Genomic DNA, 20,349 nt, shown 5'->3' with positions numbered 1-20,349 from the left:
AGGGTGGTCTGCTGTCATCTCAATCTGAAAGCTGCTCCCCCCTTTTTTAGCACCTTTTGGACAAGTCGGGGGACGGTGGAAAAGGGGCGGTCGCCTGATTTGGATCATGCTGTACTTGACATTTGGCGCCAGATTCTGCTTGAAAACTGTTCAAAAGTAAAAAAAAAAAAAAAAAAAAAAAGTGACATGAACTTAACCGGAGCGGTACGGCGGTCAAGTGGAGACACAGCTAGGAGACCAGGGTTCAATTCCACCCTCGGCCATCTCTGTGTGGGTTTTCTCCGGGTACTCCGGTTTCCTCCCACATTCCAAAAAACATGCTAGGTTAATTAGCAAATTGTCCATAGGTATGAATGTGAGTGTGAATGGTTGTTTGTCTATATGTGCCCTGTGATTGGCTGGCCACCAGTCCAGGGTGTACCCTGCAGGAAAAGCAGTAGAAAAATGAATGAATGAACTTAACCTACACATGGTGAGTGGGGTGGTCATGTACCTGTAGGGTGGATCCCCAAATTTGGGGTCCTGAAGTGGGGGGTTGCTAGCATCTCAGTCTGAGCCGTTGGGTGAGTGCTCTTGTTTTTAGCACCCTGTTGAAGTGTGGGGGGGGCTTTTTCCTCACGAGGGTCGCGGGGGAGGGGGGGGGGGGGGTGCCGGAGCCTATCCCAGCTGTCTTCGGGCGAGAGGCGGGGTACACCCTGGACTGGTGTACCAGCCAATCACAGGGCACATATAGGTCAAAATGGTTATGATTTTCTAATGTAAAGGTGACTATAGGGGTGTTATTTCATGTCTAGAGGGCTCTTATAATTAGGGATGCTTTGATCTGGGATTTATCCTGCCGATTCCGATCATTCATTCATTTTCTACCGCTTTTCCTCACGAGAGGCGAGAGGCGGGGTACACCCTGGACTGGTGGCCAGCCAGCCAATCACAGGGCACATATAGACAAACAACCATTCACACTCACATTCATACCTATGGACAATTTGGAGTTGCTAATTAACCTAGCATGTTTTTGGAATGTGGGAGGAAACCGGAGTACCCACGCATGCAAACTCCACACAGAGATGGCCGAGGGTGGAATTGAACCCTGGTCTCCTCGCTGTGAGGTCTGCACGCTAACCACTAGACCACCGTGCCGCTATACAACAATGTAAACATGCTAATTCACGTCTCGCACATCGGAAAAAAATCCATGTTGTGATATTATTTACCCGACAAAACCTTATTTGATCACGCCTTTATCCGTGAAATGTACAAAAAAAAAAAAAAAACCTGACAGCTTAACATATTCTTTTGTCGGCGCCCAATTCAAACTCTTGATTGCCAGCCTTTCAAGTGAAAATTCTGCAGGGGGGGGGGGGGGGTTTCTGATTGCATTTCAAAAGGCGGAATTTCACTGGCGCTCTTCACTGCCATATCCACACAATATCACCTCTCAGAGACGCCCGTTTAACTCAGGTACGGGAGCTCAAGAGGCTGTTTATGTTGAAGAGACGAATAGAGCGAGAGATGGAGAGATGGAGAAAGAGAGAGAGAGCGTTAACACACGTGCACCCGGGAGTCAATTTGTCAACACTTCCACCAAATAGCACTTCATATTTAAGCTACTTGTGCGTCGCTTTATTTATGTGTGACACATCAGAACGTGTCCTCTCTGCCATTCCATTTCATGTGCCGACTATCAAAGACGTGGGAAAGCAGGAAAAATGAGTGATGACGAGTGAACGGAGTGCTTATAGCGAAAGGGAACTCGAGGACGGGGGGGGGGGCAAAGGCTCTGGCCCACATAATATTTTTGTTCTGCACTCTGATCAAGCAGTCTGCATGTCATGGCTGTAAAGTGAATAATTAAGTTCAATAAAACATACTATGGTCTCCGGAGCCCCCCCCCCCCCCCCCCCCCTTCTCCGCAGTCAACAATTCCGCATCATTCCTGCGCTGATTGACCGAGAAATATAATCCGTTACAAACCTCGTGTAAGCCTTGAATTTGTCTCAGACGTTTATATTCCGGTTGCCGTTACTCTCCGAAGTATTATCTTCAGTTGTCTGCTTGAATCCGAGGAGCGGTGGTGACATCAAACTTCCAAAAAAAAAAGGGGGGGGTGGTAGGGGGCTCTCCTGAAGAAAAATTATTGCGTGAAATAAATTCAGACAGACTGGCATTTATTTATTATTAATAGTTCTGTTGGTTCCTGCTTGAACGTGAGGCCAGATTCTGCTGGAGCACACTTTGGAATGTAAGAGGGGGAACCCAATCCGTGATGCCATCATGGTCATTCCCAGAATCCCTCAACCTCATCCCTGCCTTTATTGAAGAAGACACACATTATGTTTCTTCTCCTGAAGAAGGGCCTGAAGGGCCAAATTCTGCTGGAGCACACTTTGGAATGTGAGAGGGGGACCCCAATCCGTGATGCCATCATCGTCATTCCCGGAATCCCTCAACCTCATCCATGCCTTTATTGAAGAAGACACACATTAGACAGACTGGCATTTATTTATTATTAATAATTCTGTTGGTTCCTGCTTGAACGTGGGGCCAGATTCTGCTGGAGCACACTTTGGAATGTGTGTGTGGGGGGGGCTCTCCTGAAGAAAAATAATTGCGTGAAATCAATTTAGACTGACTGGCATTTATTTATTATTAATAGTTCTGTTGGTTCCTGCTTGAACGTGGGGCCAGATTCTGCTGGAGCACACTTTGGAATGTGAGAGGGGGAACCCAATCCGTGATGCCATCATGGTCATTCCCGGAATCCCTCAACCTCATCCATGCCTTTATTGAAGAAGACACACATTATTTTTCTTCTCCTGAAGAAGGGCCTGAAGGGCCAAATTCTGCTGGAGCACATTTTGGAATGTGAGAGGGGGAACCCAATCCGTGATGCCATCATCGTCATTCCCGGAATCCCTCAACCTCATCCATGCCTTTATTGAAGAAGACACACATTAGACAGACTGGCATTTATTTATTATTAATAATTATGTTGGTTCCTGCTTGAACGTGGGGCCAGATTCTGCTGGAGCACACTTTGGAATGTGTGTGTGTGTGTGTGAGGGGGGGCTCTCCTGAAGAAAAATAATTGCGTGAAATAAATTTAGACAGACTGGCATTTATTTATTATTAATAGTTCTGTTGGTTCCTGCTTGAACGTGGGCCAGATTCTGCTGGAGCACACTTTGGAATGTGAGAGGGCTAAGAGGGGAACCCAATCCGTGATGCCATCATCGTCATTCCCGGAATCCCTCAACCTCATCCATGCCTTTATTGAAGAAGACACACATTAGACAGACTGGCATTTATTTATTATTAATAGTTCTGTTGGTTCCTGCTTGAACGTGGGGCCAGATTCTGCTGGAGCACACTTTGGAATGTGTGTGTGTGGGGGGGGGGGGGCTCTCCTGAAAAAAAATAATTGCGTGAAATAAATTTAGACAGACTGGCATTTATTTATTATTAATAGTTCTGTTGGTTCCTGCTTGAACGTGGGGCCAGATTCTGCTGGAGCACACTTTGGAATGTGAGAGGGGAACCCAATCTGTGATGCCATCATCGTCATTCCCGGAATCCCTCAACCTCACTTGCAGCTCATTAGCGCCCGGCGGGTTGTTGTGACAACTCATCGTATCATGACATAAAGCCCGTTTTAGTGGAGACCACCCCTACTTTCTCGGGCCCAGGTCACCCCCCCTGGGTGTCATAAGGTCAACCCCTTCACATTTAGGGCCCTGCGAGGTGCCACAAGTCGGAAATACTAGTCCCACAGCTTGTTCCTGTCCAGAGTCACCACATCTTTGTCTCCTTCCATCTCCTTGGCGACCTCCTTGGACCTCCTTCCACCTCCTTCTATACCACCCTTTCTCCTCTCCATGGAGGTCTGACTTGAAGCAGAACACACTTTGATCACGATTGGCGGTCATCCTCCTGTTTCTAAAATATGAATTTTAACCTTGTACACCAGGGGTCTCAAACATGCGGCCCGCGGGCCAAATGTGGCCCGCAGGACACCAATTTGAGGCCCCCGCCTTGATATGAAAGTTTTTAATGTTAGTGCGGCCCGCGCAAATTTTTGATATGGATGCTGTATGGTATCATGTACCCAGAAAAAATGATTACGTTTGATTCATGTTCATGTTAAAGGTTAAATAACTGTTAATAGTTATCCTCCCTATCCGTGTGGAAGTGGTAAGTTTTTGGCTATTTAAGTTGAAAGGAAATAACTTGAAGGCTACCGTTTTTAGGTCGCTAGCTCTCTAGTTTGCGAGTTAGCATGTGTCTCAAGACCCTGCAGTTGCGCAATATGTTGTAAATAAAAAGAGTATAAATGTGACTATAGTCGTGTTTTGTCATGTCTACAGGGCTCTAATAATGCTTTGTTCATTTTAATCTGAAAAAAATAATTTGTCTACCCACCAACTATATGTGGTTTATTAAGTTTTTATTATTTGCCGTTTTATTATTATTATTATATTTATTTATTACTGATTGATTTTCTTTATTTTTGATTTATTTATTTTTCATCTTATTTTGTGCAGAAAAATAAAAAGTAAGATATTTGAGAACAGTGGAATGTTTTATCAGAGCTTTTATTGTAGAAAATCGGAACCAAAGCACTGAAAAAGTTTGTATATTTTTCTGTTTTTAATACATTTTTTGTCGAAAACCTGATGCGGCCCAGTCTCACCCAGACCCAAGCTCCAGTGGCCCCCAAGTAAATTGAGTTTGAGACCCCTGATGTACACTTTAGTTCTGGAAAACCGGTCTGGAGAAAAAGTGAGTCTTCAAGTGTTTATGATATGAGGCTCACAGCTGGAAGTAGGAGTCGAGCGGTGAATAAACAGCACCAGTGGTCGTATCGCTAACAGAACAAGAGGTGGCAAATCCCACGCCTGCACTCCAAGCGTGTTGCCAGATTTACTCAGCATCAGAAGCAGGCTGGCGCCCTCTCCATCCTGGACAAAGAGGAAGTGTACAATTCAGTGACAGATGCATTTGTATACTTTTAAATTGTCTTCAGGGTCTCGTAGCCTTGAAAAGATGGACACGATAGCGCTAGGTCGTATAGTATAATGCTATGTTTGTTTGTTGTGGTAAAAGATGCTCGTCAGCGGGGGTCATAAAGGGGGCAGGAAGTGTTTTTTTTTTTTTTTTGTTTACTTTTTCTGCCCTTGTGGTGAAGCCTCCCACATTGCTTGTTTTTCTTTGCTGGTACTTTGTTAGGGGTGACTTTATTTTACTTATCTGGCAACATGAACCACGTTTTGTCGTTTTCCAGCCTCTGTCTTGCAATGAATTGATGATTGTTTATTGATCAGTGGACCCCACCCATTGAGGTACCAGTCCCCAAGCAGTGGGTGACCCACAATGTAAATTCTGGAAAAAATGGATTTCTGATGTAAATACATGGGTTTCTAACACCTTCGGACCTCGTTTTCGGGTTTGATTTCCGGCATTTTGAACTCTTCTCTGGAATTCCGAGACCTCCGGACAAAAGATTTTCCCTTCCGAGAACTTTTCCGAGAATGGACAACATTCTTTCACATCATTACCCAAGGGAGGAGGTTAGGAGGTGAGGGAATAAGAAAAGAGGGAGGGGAGGGTAAGGGAGTAAGAGCGACAGGACTCGTCAGCTGCATGCGGCAGCTGTCATTATCCTGCCCCCCCACCCACCCCGGCCCCCGTACCCCCCTCTCACTTCCCATCATCTGTCTAGTCTGGATGTGCAGATCAGATCAGCATCGCCTTGGTTTGTGTTTCTTTCTAACGAATGCCATTCCATCTCGACCCCCCCCCCCCCCCCCCCCCCATTTTCCTTCCCTTTCCAGCCCCTACAAACACATAGGACGCCCCCCCCCCCAACGCTCAGCCCCACCACTTCTCCACAGCCTTTTCAGCTTGGGGCTGTGAATGAGTCCCAGGAGTCTCGATGCTTCCCTGGAGTTCTGCGGGGGTTCATTAATCTTTCATTGGGACCATGGCAATTGGGAATGGGAATGCCCCCCCCACTACCCTTCCCCACCCTCCCCCAATTCTCCACCGCTATAGAAAGACCTCGCACACATCCTACCATAGATTCTCCATGCTTTAGATGGTCATTTTACCCCCATCTCAGTGCCCTGTCCGCCCCCCCCGCCCCCGTTGGTACATGCCCCCGGGTGCACGCCGCCCCCCTGACAGCATCTACTGCCGGAGATGTTTCACAGTTTTTTTTTTGTTTTTTTTTTGCTTTCTGCATGGGTTTAAGTCACTAATGAGGGCACGTGAGTACCTTATAAGAGAGCGGCACCCCAGCCCCCGCCTCCCTGTCGCCACCCGTACCCTTGAACATATCTTCCATGTTATGATAAGCCTGATTAGTGCTGCTTCTTTGACTGCTGAGGGCAGGATAAGGAGTAGTTAAAGAGGCCAAAGCCACCAGCCTAATCTGGTTAAGGGGATGGCTGGGGGGACCGTCCCAGGCCGGGCTTGATGGGGAGGGGGGCTTTTGGGTAATTGAAAAAAAAAAGACAGGCAGAGGCTGGGGTTTGGCGACTTAGGAGCACAATGAGAAGATTATATAGCTAACAGTAATTAGGCAAAAATGACAGCCTCTCCTTTTGGTACAGGACTCGCCCCCAAGAACTAAATCCAGGGGTGGAAGCCAAAGTGTTAAAGACTGTGGATTTACATGCGCTGTCTTGATTTTTTTTGTGCTTTTTTTTTTTTTTTTGCTGAAGATCGATTACTGCGGTTAGAAAGTGCTTCATCACACTTCGGGGGCCCAAATGGGATGTGGCAACCCCCGCGGGGCCTCGTAGATCGTTACTGGATTCCAGGGTGACACCGCAGAAAAGTGTTTTCAATTATAAACAGCGGTGCTTTCACTGCGGTTTGGCGAATAGGAATATGATATCTCGTATTTGCACATCGGAGCCAAATGCTAACGTTTTTTTTTTTTTTTTTGTCTTTCAGTCTAATAAGGTTCCAGTAGTCCAGCACCCTCACCACGTGCACCCTCTTACACCTCTGATCACTTACAGCAATGAGCACTTCACACCGGGGAACCCGCCTCCACACCTACAGACAGACGTGGACCCCAAAACAGGTAACTCCATTTTCACAATGGCCGCCATTGCATCTTGTTTTTTTTGCATGACATCACCCAATGACGTTGGTGCTCAGACTATAATGCGGCAGCTGCTGTTTAATGTAGTGCTTAATGGGGCGGCCATTTTGGACTTTGTTCATTAACAAACCATATTAGGCTGGTTGTGTGGGTTTTGTTAGTGTAAGTTTTTGCTTAGTCATGCTATGGAAAGGCAGGCGGCCATGTTGGCGATGAAAACCTGCAAATGTGTCTTTGTGTTTGTTTTTTTTTCCAGTTTGTCAATCATGTTCAGTGATGATATTACCCAAGAATTTCCAGTTCGGGAACATTTGCTATAATAATTTTGCAGCTACTCCATTATATGAAATGTATCGGATTTTTCTGAATCGGCATTAGCCAATGTTGCTATGACTCAAAGCTAACTTTAGCTTCCCTTGACTTATGCTTCATAATATTGATATTGATCAATATTTATATTTACAACATATTGCGCAACTGTAGCGTCTTGAGACACATGCTAACTCGCAAACTAGAGCGCTAGCGACCTAAACGGTAGCCTTCAAGTTATTTCCTTTCAACTTAAATAGCCAAAAACTTACCACTTCCACACGGCTAGGGAGGATAACTATTAACAGTTATTTAACCTTTAACATGAACATTAATCAAACGTAATAATTTTTTCTGGGTACATGATACCATACAGCATCCATATCAAAAATTTGCGCGGGCCGCACTAACATTAAACTTTCATATCAAGGCGGGGGCCTCAAACTAGTGCCGCGTGTTTGAGACCCCTGCTGTAAGTGAAATATGTGTGTTCCGTTATGTGCGTTAATGAGCTGCCTCTTTTATCTGTTTGTATATCTTTAGAACCAACATGTGATGTCTCACATAAAGACTGCGAATGATGGGCAAAATTCCCCCCAAAAAGTATAGTTTAATTTTCAATTAAAAATACTACAATGTTAAAACGCGGGCCGCGTGTTTGAGACCCCTGCTTTAAGGCACGCTAGTCAGACAAAAGACTGCAACATTAAACTTTCATATCAAGGCGGGGGCCTCAAACTAGTGTCCTGCGTGCCACATTTGGCCCGCGGGCCGCATGTTTGAGACCCCTGATATAGAGACTTATTTCACGGCTGTCGGGAAGAACCCAACAATTGATTTAGTCACCAATTAGCCTTAAATGAGATGAATTGATGTTTTGGTGTTAAGCTAACAGCTGTCTATTTCCGATATTGTATTCATGGATATGGAATTATGCTGATGACGGACACCTCTACGTGATCACGTTGTTGTTAGCTTGTAAAGCATCATTTTATATCGTTAATCTCCCGATTTGTGCGACGGATACGACAAGAATCGTGTTGTTGTCGAGCACCCCTCCCCAGCCTTCCGTCACCCGGTTCCCCTCTGCCGTCGTGCAAACACATTGTGCCGCTGTCGCCTTCCGAGGCCTTTGATCAGGCGGCGTGATTTAGCAAGCAACAAGCCTTCCTCCTCCTCCTCCTCCTCCTCCTCCTCCTCCTCTCCTTCCCATCTGTGATGTGCCACACTTTCAACAAAGACGGAATTGTGACAAAAGATTCTTATGTCCACCTCCTCTCTCTGCTCATGTCTTTTTTTTTTTTTTTTTTTTACTGCAGGAATTCCAAGGCCTCCACATCCTCCAGATATATCTCCTTATTACCCGCTGTCACCTGGCACCGTAGGCCAGATCCCCCATCCGCTGGGATGGTTAGTACCACAGTAAGGAAACCTTTTTTTTTTTTCCATTTACTATTTATACTTTCATGAGAAAGCCTCCATATTCTACTGTTTGCATTCTGTATCAATGGGGGGTATTAGTGGGGGTGCGGCAATAAGGGGACGCGGTCGTGGTTTCATTTTGGGTACCGTAAGGGACCACAATACAAAACATAAAACTGTTTACATTCCAAAAAAAACATGCTAGGTTAATTAGCGACTCCAAATTGTCCATAGGTATGAATGTGAGTGTGAATGGTTGTTTGTCTATATGTGCCCTGTGATTGGCTGGCCACCAGCCTGTCGCCCGAAGATAGCTGGGATAGGCTCCAGCACCCCGCGACACTCGAGAAAATAAATGAATGAATGAATAAAAATGGCTGCTGCAATGTAAATACATATACTGCATATATAGCTACAGTACTACAGTAAGAGTATTGTGCCACATCAACCAGACAATACACTACCAATGTATGATGCAGAATATTAACCAACTACTATGCAAGCTCAAAAGACTCAGTAAGTGGTATGAATGTGAGTGTGAATGGTTGTTTGTCTATATGTGCCCTGTGATTGGCTGGCCATCAGTCCAGGGTGTACCCTGCCTCTTGCCCCGAAGACAGCTGGGATAGGCTCCAGCAATACTGCAATCCTTATGAGGATAAGCGGTATAGAAAATGAATTAATTTGTTTCTGATAATATTATGATGTCCCTGCCTCTTGCCCGAAGACACCTGGGATAGGCTCCAGCATACCCGCGACCCTCGTGAGGAAAAGCGGTAGAAAATAAATGAATTTGTTTCTGATAATATTACGATGTCGCCGCCTCTTGCCCAAAGACAGCTGGGATAGGCTCCAGCATACACCACGATCCTTATGAGGATAAGCAGTAGAAAATGAATGAATAATATTATGATGTCGGCGCCTCTTGCTCGAAGACAGCTGGGATAGGCTCCAGCCTACCCGCAACCCTCGTGAGGAAAAAGCGGTAGAAAATGAATGAATAATATTATGATGTCGCCGCCTCTTGCCCGAAGACACCTGGGATAGGCTCCAGCAGACACCGCGATCCTTATGAGGATAAGCGGTAGAAAATGAATGAATAATATTATGATGTCGCCGCCTCTTGCCCGAAGACAGCTGGGATAGGCTCCAGCATACCCGCGACCCTCGTGAGGAAATGCGGTAGAAAATGAATGAATTTGTTTCCTATAATATTTTGATGTCCCCGCCTCTTGCCCAAAGACAGCTGGGATAGGCTCCAGCATACCTGCGATCCTTATGAGGATAAGTGGTAAAAAATGAATGAATGAATATGATGATGTCCCCGCCTCTCGCCCGAAGACAGCTGGGATAGGCTCCAGCATACCTGCGATCCTTATGAGGATAAGCGGTATAGAAAATGAATGAATTTGTTTCTGATAATATTACGATGTCGCCGCCTCTTGCCCCGAAGACAGCTGGGATAGGCTCCAGCATACCTGCAATCCTTATTAAAAGCAGTATAGAAAATGAATGAATTTGTTTCTGATAATATTACGATGTCGCCGCCTCTTGCTCGAAGACAGCTGGGATAGGCTCCAGCAGACACCACGATCCTTATAAGGATAAGCGGTAAAAAATGAATGAATGAATATTATGATGTCCCCGCCTCTCGCCCGAAGACAGCTGGGATAGGCTCCAGCATACCTGCGATTCTTATGAGGATAAGCGGTATAGAAAATGAATGAATTTGTTTCTGATAATATTACGATGTCGCCGCCTCTTGCCCCGAAGACAGCTGGGATAGGCTCCAGCAATACCGCGATCCTTATGAGGATAAGCGGTAGAAAATGAATGAATAATATTATGATGTCGGCGCCTCTTGCTCGAAGACACCTGTGATAGGCTCCAGCAGACACCACGATCCTTATGAGGATAAGCGGTAGAAAATGAATGAATAATATTATGATGTCGGCGCCTCTTGCTTGAAGACAGCTGGGATAGGCTCCAGCATACCCGCGACCCTCGTGAGGAAAAAGCGGTAAAAAATGATTGAATAATATTATGATGTCCCCGCCTCTCGCCCGAAGACAGCTGGGGTAGGCTCCAGCCTACCCGCGACCTTCGTGAGGATAAGCGGTATAGAAAATGAATGAATTTGTTTCCTACAATATTTTGATGTCCCCGCCTCTTGCCCAAAGACAGCTGGGATAGGCTCCAGCAATACCGCGATCCTTATGAGGATAAGCGGTAGAAAATGAATGAATAATATTATGATGTCGGCGCCTCTTGCTCGAAGACAGCTGGGGTAGGCTCCAGCATACCCGCGACCCTCATGAGGATAAGCGGTATAGAAAATGAATGAATGAATGAATATTATGATGCAAAAATAATTCATATTTTAAATCTATGCTGCTAAAATGACAATGTCTTATGACAGGGCTTATGCCCAAGCGGAGATTCGAACCCGTGTCACCCTGATCTCCTGACTGTGTAGCTAACATGCTACCTGTATTGTCACATGTTTATTAATAATTACCCATATATGGTGAATGAATGCTGAATCGCTAATTTCCTATTGGTGGAATTATTAACGGGAGACTTTTATGAAGGACGAGAGTCTCATGGCCGTTGAAACGTTATTATTTTCGTACGAACACGCAACCTGTCCCTGACGTACCGTACCGAAACCTCCGATTACGAATACATGTACCGTTCCCCCCCCCCCACCCGATGAGAAACTTTGTTCTTCCCTCGACCGCCGAAAACCCGACGTCCCCCTTCCCCAATCCTACTTAGCTCGTCTCTGTAGGGTCAAATTAGAGTAATGAAGCGTGATTGCCCGCGTTTTACCCACAATCCCGCACGGGGACTCTCCCTCGGTAACTCTTGTCAACATTTGTTAATATGACAAAAGGCTACAAATTAAGCTCTGTTAATTTAATGTTTTTTTTCTCACCGCGATCTAAATACCGAGAAAAGGGCCCCCCGAGCGCGGCCGCGGCCGCGGCGGCGGGTGCGGCGGCGCCCCTTTGATTTGCCCCGCACTTTTATTTTGGTATAAATTTCCATTCATTATTGTTTGTCTTTGGATGTGTAGACCTCAATTAGCGTGATGGCTCCATTTAAAGAGAAGCGGCACTTCGTCTTTAATTATCACAACAAAACACCTAGTTCGAGCTCTTAGGGGAGGGAGGGTCGGACTGGGGGCCCCCCCGCTCTGGAAAGGGGTTATGAAATTTAATTAGTTATCGCTATCAGGATTTGTGGTGTTTAAATTGTTGAGAGTTTTCCCCGAGCTTTGATGTTGTGCTCTGCAATCCCCTAGATTTTTGTCCGGATCAAATGAGAATAAAAGGCGGGGACGGGGGACGGGGGGACGGGGGGGATCTTACCTTTCTCTTCCATCAACCTTGTTTCCTTACCTTTCTTCTTCTTCTTCCCAGGCAAGGTCAACCTGTTTATCCAATCACAACAGGGGGTTTTAGACACCCGTACCCAACTGCGCTCACTGTCAACGCATCCATGTCAAGGTGAGTTGAGCCCTGGGTGCTAAACACACACACATGACTTAGCTTTTAACTAGCGCTACAAGTCCTCCCTTAAGGACGCCTCCCCTTGTCTTTATTCCAAAGGCCAAATCTCCAGCTCAAATATTCATTCTATTTATTTCGTCTAATGAGGCCCCTGAAGAACATTTAGCCGCCGCTCACGTCGCGCTGATGCTAAATCATCGCTGCTGCGTCCTTGCAATGGAAGATAGATAAACACAGCAGCATTTAACTTAGTGACACATATAAGTGGTCCTTAGCAGCCACCACAGGGAAGAAGGGATGTTATGATATATGTGTTATCATTTTCTATACATGAATGTGTGTTTTTAGAACTCTTTGTCCTCTTGAGAAACTTCTTATTGTGTGGAGAAGAAATTAGGGCACCAAAAACTAAGCATATTTTAATATTATAGTATTTTTAATTGAAAAATAAACTATACTTTTTGGGGGGAATTTTGCCCATCATTCGCAGTCTTTATGTTGGTTATAAAGATATACAAACAGATAAAAAAGGCAGCTCATTAACGAACATAATGGAACACACATATTTCACTTACAGCACGGGTCTCAAACACGCGGCCCCAATAATTAAAAATAAATATATATATATAAGGAAATGATTATTGTTTGTAGTGCAGCATCGGGCCTTGAAAAACGCTTTTCCGTATGTCAACAAAGGGCAGGTTTTCAAGCTGTGGCTCCTTCTTGGCACTACAGTTAGCACTATATTTGTTCTTGGAGTCTCGACGCCTGACTATATCGTGTACCGCGGGGGGTCTCAAACACGCGGCCCGCGGGCCAAATGTGGCCCGCAGAACACTACTTTGAGGCCCCCTGCCTTGATATGAAACTTTAATATGGATGCTGTATGGTATCATGTACCCAGAAAAAAATATTATTACGTTTGATTATTGTTCATGTTAAAGGTTAAATAACTGTTAATGGTTATCCTCCCTATCCGTGTGGAAGTGGTAAGTTTTTGGCTATTTAAGTTTAAAGGAAATAACTTGAAGGCTACCGGTCGCTAGCTTAAAATAAAAACAAAGCATTATTAGAGCCCTGTAGACATGACAAAACACGACTATAGTCACATTTATACTTTTTTTTTAATATTTACAACATATTGCGCAACTGCAGGGTCTTGAGACACATGCTAACTCGCAAACTAGAGAGCTAGCGACCTAAACGGTAGCCTCCAAGTTATTTCCTTTAAAGTTAATTAGCCAAAAACGTACCACTTCTACACGGATAGGGAGGATAACTATTAACAGTTATTTAACATGAACATGAACGTAATAATTTTTTCTGGGTACATGAAACTTTCATATCAAGGCGGGGGCCTCAAACTAGTGTCCTGCGGGCCACATTTGGCCCGCGGGCCACGTGTTTGAGACCCCTGTTTTAGAACAAATTAATAACAAAAAACACTGGTGGGTTTTTTTTTGCTAAATGACATCGCTAACTCCTGGCCCCTCCTTCCTTTACAGTTCAGGATTTGTAGGAGTGGTTTAGCATGTAGGGGCGGCGTCGATGGGGAAACGTGTCACCCCCCCCCCATGGGCGTTGTATTTAAAACCTCGGCGACATTGATGGATGTCATCCATTCAGGCAGGGGAGGTCAGGTGTGGGAACGCTGACTTTCCTTTCTCCCAGGCCAGCTGTTCCTACGTCATTAAACTGTCCTCTTGGAAGCGTATCTTTTATGGAAAAGGCCCTCCGGAGCGAAGGTTTCGGACATCTGGCAACGGCGTCACATCCCAACGAGGCTTTAAGTGACTGCTAATTGGCTCTCTTAGCGCCCGCCTCCGCATTGTCGTGGCGCTATTTCCAGTTGTTGCTAATTGAATCTGCCGGCTGCGGTCGTAGCGAGTCGCTAATGCGCTGTGATGAAACCCTTAATTTAATTAGTCTTACTGAATAGCGGGTGAGGACGGGGGCGGGGGCTTGGGGGGGCTTGAGAGGTCTCCAGAGGAGGATTTAACACAAGGCCCCGGTTCTCATATAACATTAAAAAAAAACATAGTTAATTATTTATGTCTGGCGTTGACTTAACGGCGGCTTCAGAAGCACTCCTGACCCGGAATTAGGAAACAGGAAGTGAACGCGGTAGACAGGAAGACCTTGGACCTCGCTACCGTTAAAAAATGCATCGCGATGACTCAAATAAGACGGCGAAGCGAGCGAGATTCGGGCTAACGATGGCTTCTCCGCCACGTCCTGTTTGGTGTGTATATAGTATATGCATGTGACAGGTGGGCGGCCTTTTGATATGCCCCCCCCCTCAACCCCACTAACCCCCTCGCGCTTCCCAAATCCCGTTCCTCCTCGGGAGAAGCCGGGGACATCGTTACACATTAAAGAGGCTTCACTTCGGCAATTAAATGTACCAACGATGCCGCCCCCAACTTGTGTACCCCGAGCAGTCCCGATTGAGACATCGGAGCCCCCCGGGGGTCTGGTGGGCGGACGGTGACATGTGTGGGGGGGGGGCTGCCAATACATTTCTCAATGCGTTAAATTGGTGATGATGACACCGGCCATCATGTTTAAAGCATAACCTGGGCCAGGAGGTGTTAGGAATGAAGGAAGGAAGCAAGGAAGGAGTCATAGGAAGGACTCAATGCGGAGGTGGCAAGAAGGGAACGGGGAAAAAAAAAAGAAAAAATTCAGAACAGAGGAAATTTTAACAAGTGCACTGAGAGAGGAGGCGAGAGGGAAGGAAAGGAGAACGTGGCGGTCCCTAATGATGGGCGACGTTCCGCCGCCGCCGCCGAGCCCCCCATCAGCAGATGACATGGCACAAACACCAACATGTCAGGGATGAAGGCAGGAGAAAGGGGGGTGAAAAAAAAAAAAAAAAAGAGTTTGAAGGGGGTTGTGTGTTTGGGAGAGAGAGGGGGGGCGGGCGGGGTGGGAGGCTGCCCTCGCGGTCCCCTGAGATGGCCTCCAACAGAAACTAGTTGTTCCTGGCGAGTTTATCCTCATCATTATATTCTGGCTCGGAGCCATGCAGCCAGACACGGCGAGATAATGAGCTTTGGAAAAAAAAAAAAAAAAGGAGGAGTCGGAAAAAGAAGAAGTATTCCTTTTTTTTCCCGTCTCTCTTGGATGTGTGGTCACATGGTGGCACCGCACTGTATAAACAGTGTCAGACTTCCGTTCTAAATACTATTCTTTCTACTATTCTACTATTAAATACTATTCTGGGTGTGTTCTGAACTCCTGTTTCAATGGCGGTGTCGAACTCAACAGAATATTCAGCTCAACTTCCCGTAGTTGACTTTTATTCTTCTGCTATTTAAAAGTGACTCAACAGCGCCTCTCGTGTTTGCAGCCATGTACTGCACTCCATTGCTTTTTAAGCAGCTAGCGACTCTTTGGCTTTACTGAGTATTTCTCTTACCTTATACCAAGGGGTCTCAAACTCAATTTACTTGGGGGCCACTGGAGCTAGGGTCTGGGTGAGACTGGGCCGCATCAGGTTTTCTAAAACAAAAAAAAATAAAATAAAATAAAACGCATTTATTAAAAACAGAAAAATTAATAAACTTTGCTTTGGTTCCGATTTTCCACAATAAAAGCTCTGATAAAACATTCCACTGTTCTCAAATATCTTAATTTGTATTTTTCGGCACAAAATAAGATGAAAAATAAATAAATCAAGAATAAAGAAAATCAATCAGTAATAAATGAATATAATAATAATAATAAAACGGCAAATAATAAAAACTAGAGAGCTAGCGACCTAAACGGTAGCCTTCAAGTTATTTCCTTTCAACTTAAATAGCCAAAAACTTACCACTTCCACACGGATAGGGAGGATAACTATTAACAGTTATTTAACCTTTAACATGAACATTAATCAAATGTAATAATTTTTTCTGGGTACATGATACCATACAGCATCCATATTAAACTTGGCGCGGGCCGCGCTAACATTAAACTTTCATATCAAGGCAGGGGGCCTGCGGGCCGCATGTTTGAGACCCCTGCCTTATACTATACTAGCCGCATTGTGACTGTACAGTATGAATTAAGTGAAAAAAATGTTAGCAACTTACGGCTGTTTAGCTTTACGAAGTATATTTTGCTAACATTATAACATAATAGCGGCAATGCTACTTTACGGGAAGCATTAAGTTAAAAAACAACAAAACGTGTACGACTGTTTTGACTTTATGAAGTATTTCTTTCTTATGCTATGCTATGCTAGCCTTCCCAAGCGTTACTAAGGAGGGAGGAAAGTTAGCGACATTAGCGAGAGCTTTGGACATTCTCCTTTACTGTTGATGCTAGCTAACATTAAAATAATTAAAATAACATTAAAAATACTAACTGCTATATAGCGTAACTATTAAGTGTTGGACGTGAAGTAAACCTCGTACTCAAGCGCTAATGGAGTAGGAACATTAGCGAGAATAACAAATTTGTTTTTTTCCGCTATACTGCTATAGCTAGCTAGCTAGCTTACGACTGACCAGTTCGATTTTCGACCATAATAAGTCCAACAAATTGAATTGACGGCTTTACAAAGTGTTTATTTTATATGATTAGCATATGCAAGCATGTTAGCGATTAAGGAGGCAGGATAATAATAACAACAATTTTTATATGTTATAATTATTATAATATTTAAGTGAACGCATGTTATCGCGTAAGCTAGCGTGATTGGGGTGGAGGGTAAAAAAAAATTCGCCAAATTTCCGCAAAAAAAAAAAAATTAAGCTAAGGATGTCAATTGATTAAAATATTTTATCGCGATTAATGAGATTTTGTTCAGAATTAATCGCATTTAATTGCAACGCGTTAACTTTAACAGCTCTAATTTCTACACAATATAAGTTTCTCAATTGTGAATGATGAAATTTGCATTTTATGTATTTTGGGCCAATTCCATTCTTATTGACGTGAAAAAAAAATGAAAAAAAAAAATTGATGGAATCGAGCCCAAAAATTTCTTTTCAAATTTTTTTTGTTCTCGCCCCATTTCACCCGCGGCCATTCTGACGATTTACACAGTCTTCTGTCCTCTAGGTTCCCCCCACACATGGTGCCCCCACACCACAGTTTGCACACCACGGGCATCCCACACCCGGCCATCGTCACGCCCAACGTCAAGCAGGAATCCTCCCACAGCGACATCAGCTCCCTCAACAGCTCGTAAGTCGCGTCGCACGCCTCGATGCAACCACCGCCGGTTTCATCTCTAACTGTCCGTCATTCTGTCCCCATACAGGAAACAGTCAGACGCTAAAAAGGAAGAGGAGAAGAAGAAGCAGGTTCACATAAAGAAGCCCCTGAACGCCTTCATGCTGTACATGAAGGAGATGCGAGCCAAGGTGGTGGCCGAGTGTACGCTGAAGGAGAGCGCCGCCATCAACCAGATCCTGGGTCGAAGGGTGAGTCCGTTCGTTTTAGAGTCCCGTTTTGATCTTCGTCATTCGTTGTTGACCGAGCTTCCCTTGGCGTCCCGCAGTGGCACGCGCTATCGAGGGAGGAGCAGGCCAAGTACTACGAGCTGGCCAGGAAAGAACGACAGCTCCACATGCAGCTCTACCCCGGATGGTCAGCCCGGGACAACTATGTAAGTTTTTAAGTTTACAAGTCGTAACGAGGTCTTCTTCTTTTTTCCGAAACGACGCCGCTTGCTTGGTCATGTGACCAAAAGTTAGGATGCGGGGTACGATTTTAGAAATGATGGATGGATGGATACATATGTCGAATTAATCTTGATGAAAGTGCTCAAAATTAAGGAAAACAAAAGCACCATCAGGCATCTAGCACAGATTGACCGATGCTGAAAACGGCGCAGCCCCAAATACGATAATTACATTCTGAAATTATTTATAAATTATAAATAAATAAATTTATAAATTATTTATATATTATATTTATTCATATATTATATATATTATTTATTAATTAATTATTTTTATATAAAAATATGCTAATATTTATATTTAGACTCTTGAGTCTCTTTATGTAACTGCTGAAATATCGAAATTCGCACCAAATCATTATCCGCTTTTCATGATAGCATCACAAAAAAAAATTTCGTGCTAACCTTTTGACTCACGGTCGCTAAAAATCTCGTATAACTCTACACACTGTCTATACGATCAATACAGTTCGAAATACTAAATAATAATGAATACTAAATACTAAAAATATATTGCAAAAAATAGTTCAGTGCTAAATGATGTAAGCTAAGCCTAAATTATCGCTTGTCTATACGATCAATACACTTCGAAATGGTACAATAACCATTAGGAATTTTATCACTTTATCAGAATGGTCGCCATATTGTTCGAATTTTTGTAATACTAAAAATATATTGCAAAAAATAGTTCAGTACTAAATGATGTAAGCTAAGCCTAAATTATCGCTAAACACAGTAAACTGTACAATAATTATTTCACCCCCAGTGTATGCCCCACACTACGTTGGACTCGCTTGATGTTCAACCGTTCGATGCTAATCGATGCTAATGCTAAAGATAATTGCATATACGCAATGTCAGGTCAGGCTTTTAGCTGGATTTGTATAGCATGAGTTCAGGAGCGGGAAAAGTGCGAGGTCACTTTTAGGCAGGGGTCTCAAACTCAATTTACCTGGGGGCCACTGCAGCTAGGGTCTGGGTGAGGCTGGGCCGCATCAGGTCCACCCCCCCCCCCCCCCCCCAGAAAAAAACAGAAAAATATACAAACTTTTTCAGTGCTTTGTTTCCGATTTTCTACAAGAAAAGCTCCTTTGATTTCCTTTCAACTTAAATAGCCAAAAACTTACCACTTCCACACGGGTAGTGAGGATAACTATTAACAGTTATTTAACCTTTAACATGATACGTAATAATTTTTTTCTGGGTACATGATACCGTACAGCATCCATATCAAACTTTTAACTTTCATATCTAGGCAGGGGGCCTCAAACAAGTGTCCTGCGGACCACATTTGGCCCGCGGGTTGCATGTTTGAGACCCCTGATTTAAGGCACGCTAGAAATTACGGACAGATCGGAAACGGATAATAGATTATCGCATCTGGATTGATAACGACTGATTTTTGCCGTTTCTTTACCCGGTTTATGCGTTTTTGTTGTTTTTGTTTTCCTAGCCTGTTAAAATGAGTAAAAGTCAGACAAAAGACTGCAACGCTGGAAGAAAACCGAATCCTCATCTGGCCCGCAGTGTCTCAAACAAACCGCAGGGCAGCGCGAAAAAAAAGAAAAAAAAAGATGTCGAAAAAAAAGACAATGAATAAATAAATCCAAACACAAAGACGAGTTCTAGTCTGGTATGTTTCATGTTTTTTGGGCATCCTGCAATATAATAACTAAGGTTCCTGTCTGTGTCTATCTCCCTTTTTTTTCCCCTCTTTCTATTTTTTTGGCGGCTAACCAACAGGGGAAAAGGAAGAAGAGAAAAAGGGAAAAGCAGCAAGCGGAGAGCAACGGTAAGCCAAGCTGCAATTATCTCCCATATTAGACCGGCCCCATCATGTGTCAGCCACATGTGACATCTTGCAAGATAAAAGTCAAGCTAGTTTTGTTGTCTGTGTGTGCATGTGTGTGTGTGTGTGTTTTTAATATATTTGTGTGTGTGTGTGTGTGTGTGTGTGTGTTGGCTTCTTTTCTTTTTCTTCATCATAGTCATGAAATGCAATATTTAAATGGTAGAGTTGGCTGTACAGTAACAACCCCCACCCTTACCCCCTTTTACCCCTACTCTTTTTTTTTTTTTTTTGTAGTCTTCCCTTGCTAATAACAACTGAATATGCATGACACCCCCAAAAGACCCCCTCCCTGCCTTGTGATAACGCCCCTCCCGTTTTGCCCCTTAGCATTGTGGTATATGTGTTTTGGAGAAAAATTGTGAGATATTAACTTTGCCATTGTTGTGTGTTTTTATAATGCCTGCAGCCTGCAAGTAGTGTGTATTTGTGTATTTGTGTGTGTGTGTTGATACTAACTGGGCTG

At 44.2% G+C, this 20,349-nt stretch overlaps 1 protein-coding gene and 1 long non-coding RNA gene across 32 annotated transcripts in view; one reads left to right on the top strand and one right to left on the bottom strand.

The window, feature by feature from the left end:
• The window catches only part of tcf7l2 (transcription factor 7 like 2), a 135,968-nt gene that overhangs the window by 99,786 nt on the left and 15,833 nt on the right, over positions 1-20,349 (top strand). For 15 of the 31 annotated variants that reach the window (XM_058061114.1, XM_058061091.1, XM_058061085.1 and 12 more), the window contains 7 exons: positions 6,958-7,090; positions 8,740-8,842; positions 12,268-12,354; positions 17,395-17,535; positions 17,612-17,774; positions 17,852-17,960; positions 19,764-19,826. In XM_058061114.1, coding sequence (XP_057917097.1) covers positions 6,958-7,090; positions 8,740-8,842; positions 12,268-12,354; positions 17,395-17,535; positions 17,612-17,774; positions 17,852-17,960; positions 19,764-19,826 — 799 coding nt within the window. The remainder of the gene's footprint in view (positions 1-6,957; positions 7,091-8,739; positions 8,843-12,267; positions 12,355-17,394; positions 17,536-17,611; positions 17,775-17,851; positions 17,961-19,763; positions 19,827-20,349) is intronic. The other 16 variants (XM_058061115.1, XM_058061093.1, XM_058061094.1 and 13 more) reach the window with 3 other exon arrangements.
• The window catches only part of LOC131109293 (uncharacterized), a 32,399-nt gene continuing 24,278 nt past the window's right edge, over positions 12,229-20,349 (bottom strand). Inside the window, exons 6-7 of the long non-coding RNA XR_009120727.1 lie at positions 15,779-15,861; positions 12,229-12,373 (exon numbers count right to left, since the gene is read on the bottom strand). This is a non-coding gene — a long non-coding RNA (uncharacterized LOC131109293). The remainder of the gene's footprint in view (positions 12,374-15,778; positions 15,862-20,349) is intronic.

The sequence above is a fragment of the Doryrhamphus excisus genome, chromosome 22, assembly GCF_030265055.1.
Source record: "Doryrhamphus excisus isolate RoL2022-K1 chromosome 22, RoL_Dexc_1.0, whole genome shotgun sequence".
NCBI classification, from domain to species: Eukaryota; Metazoa; Chordata; class Actinopteri; order Syngnathiformes; family Syngnathidae; genus Doryrhamphus; species Doryrhamphus excisus.
This window is presented reverse-complemented; position numbering and strand designations above follow the sequence as displayed.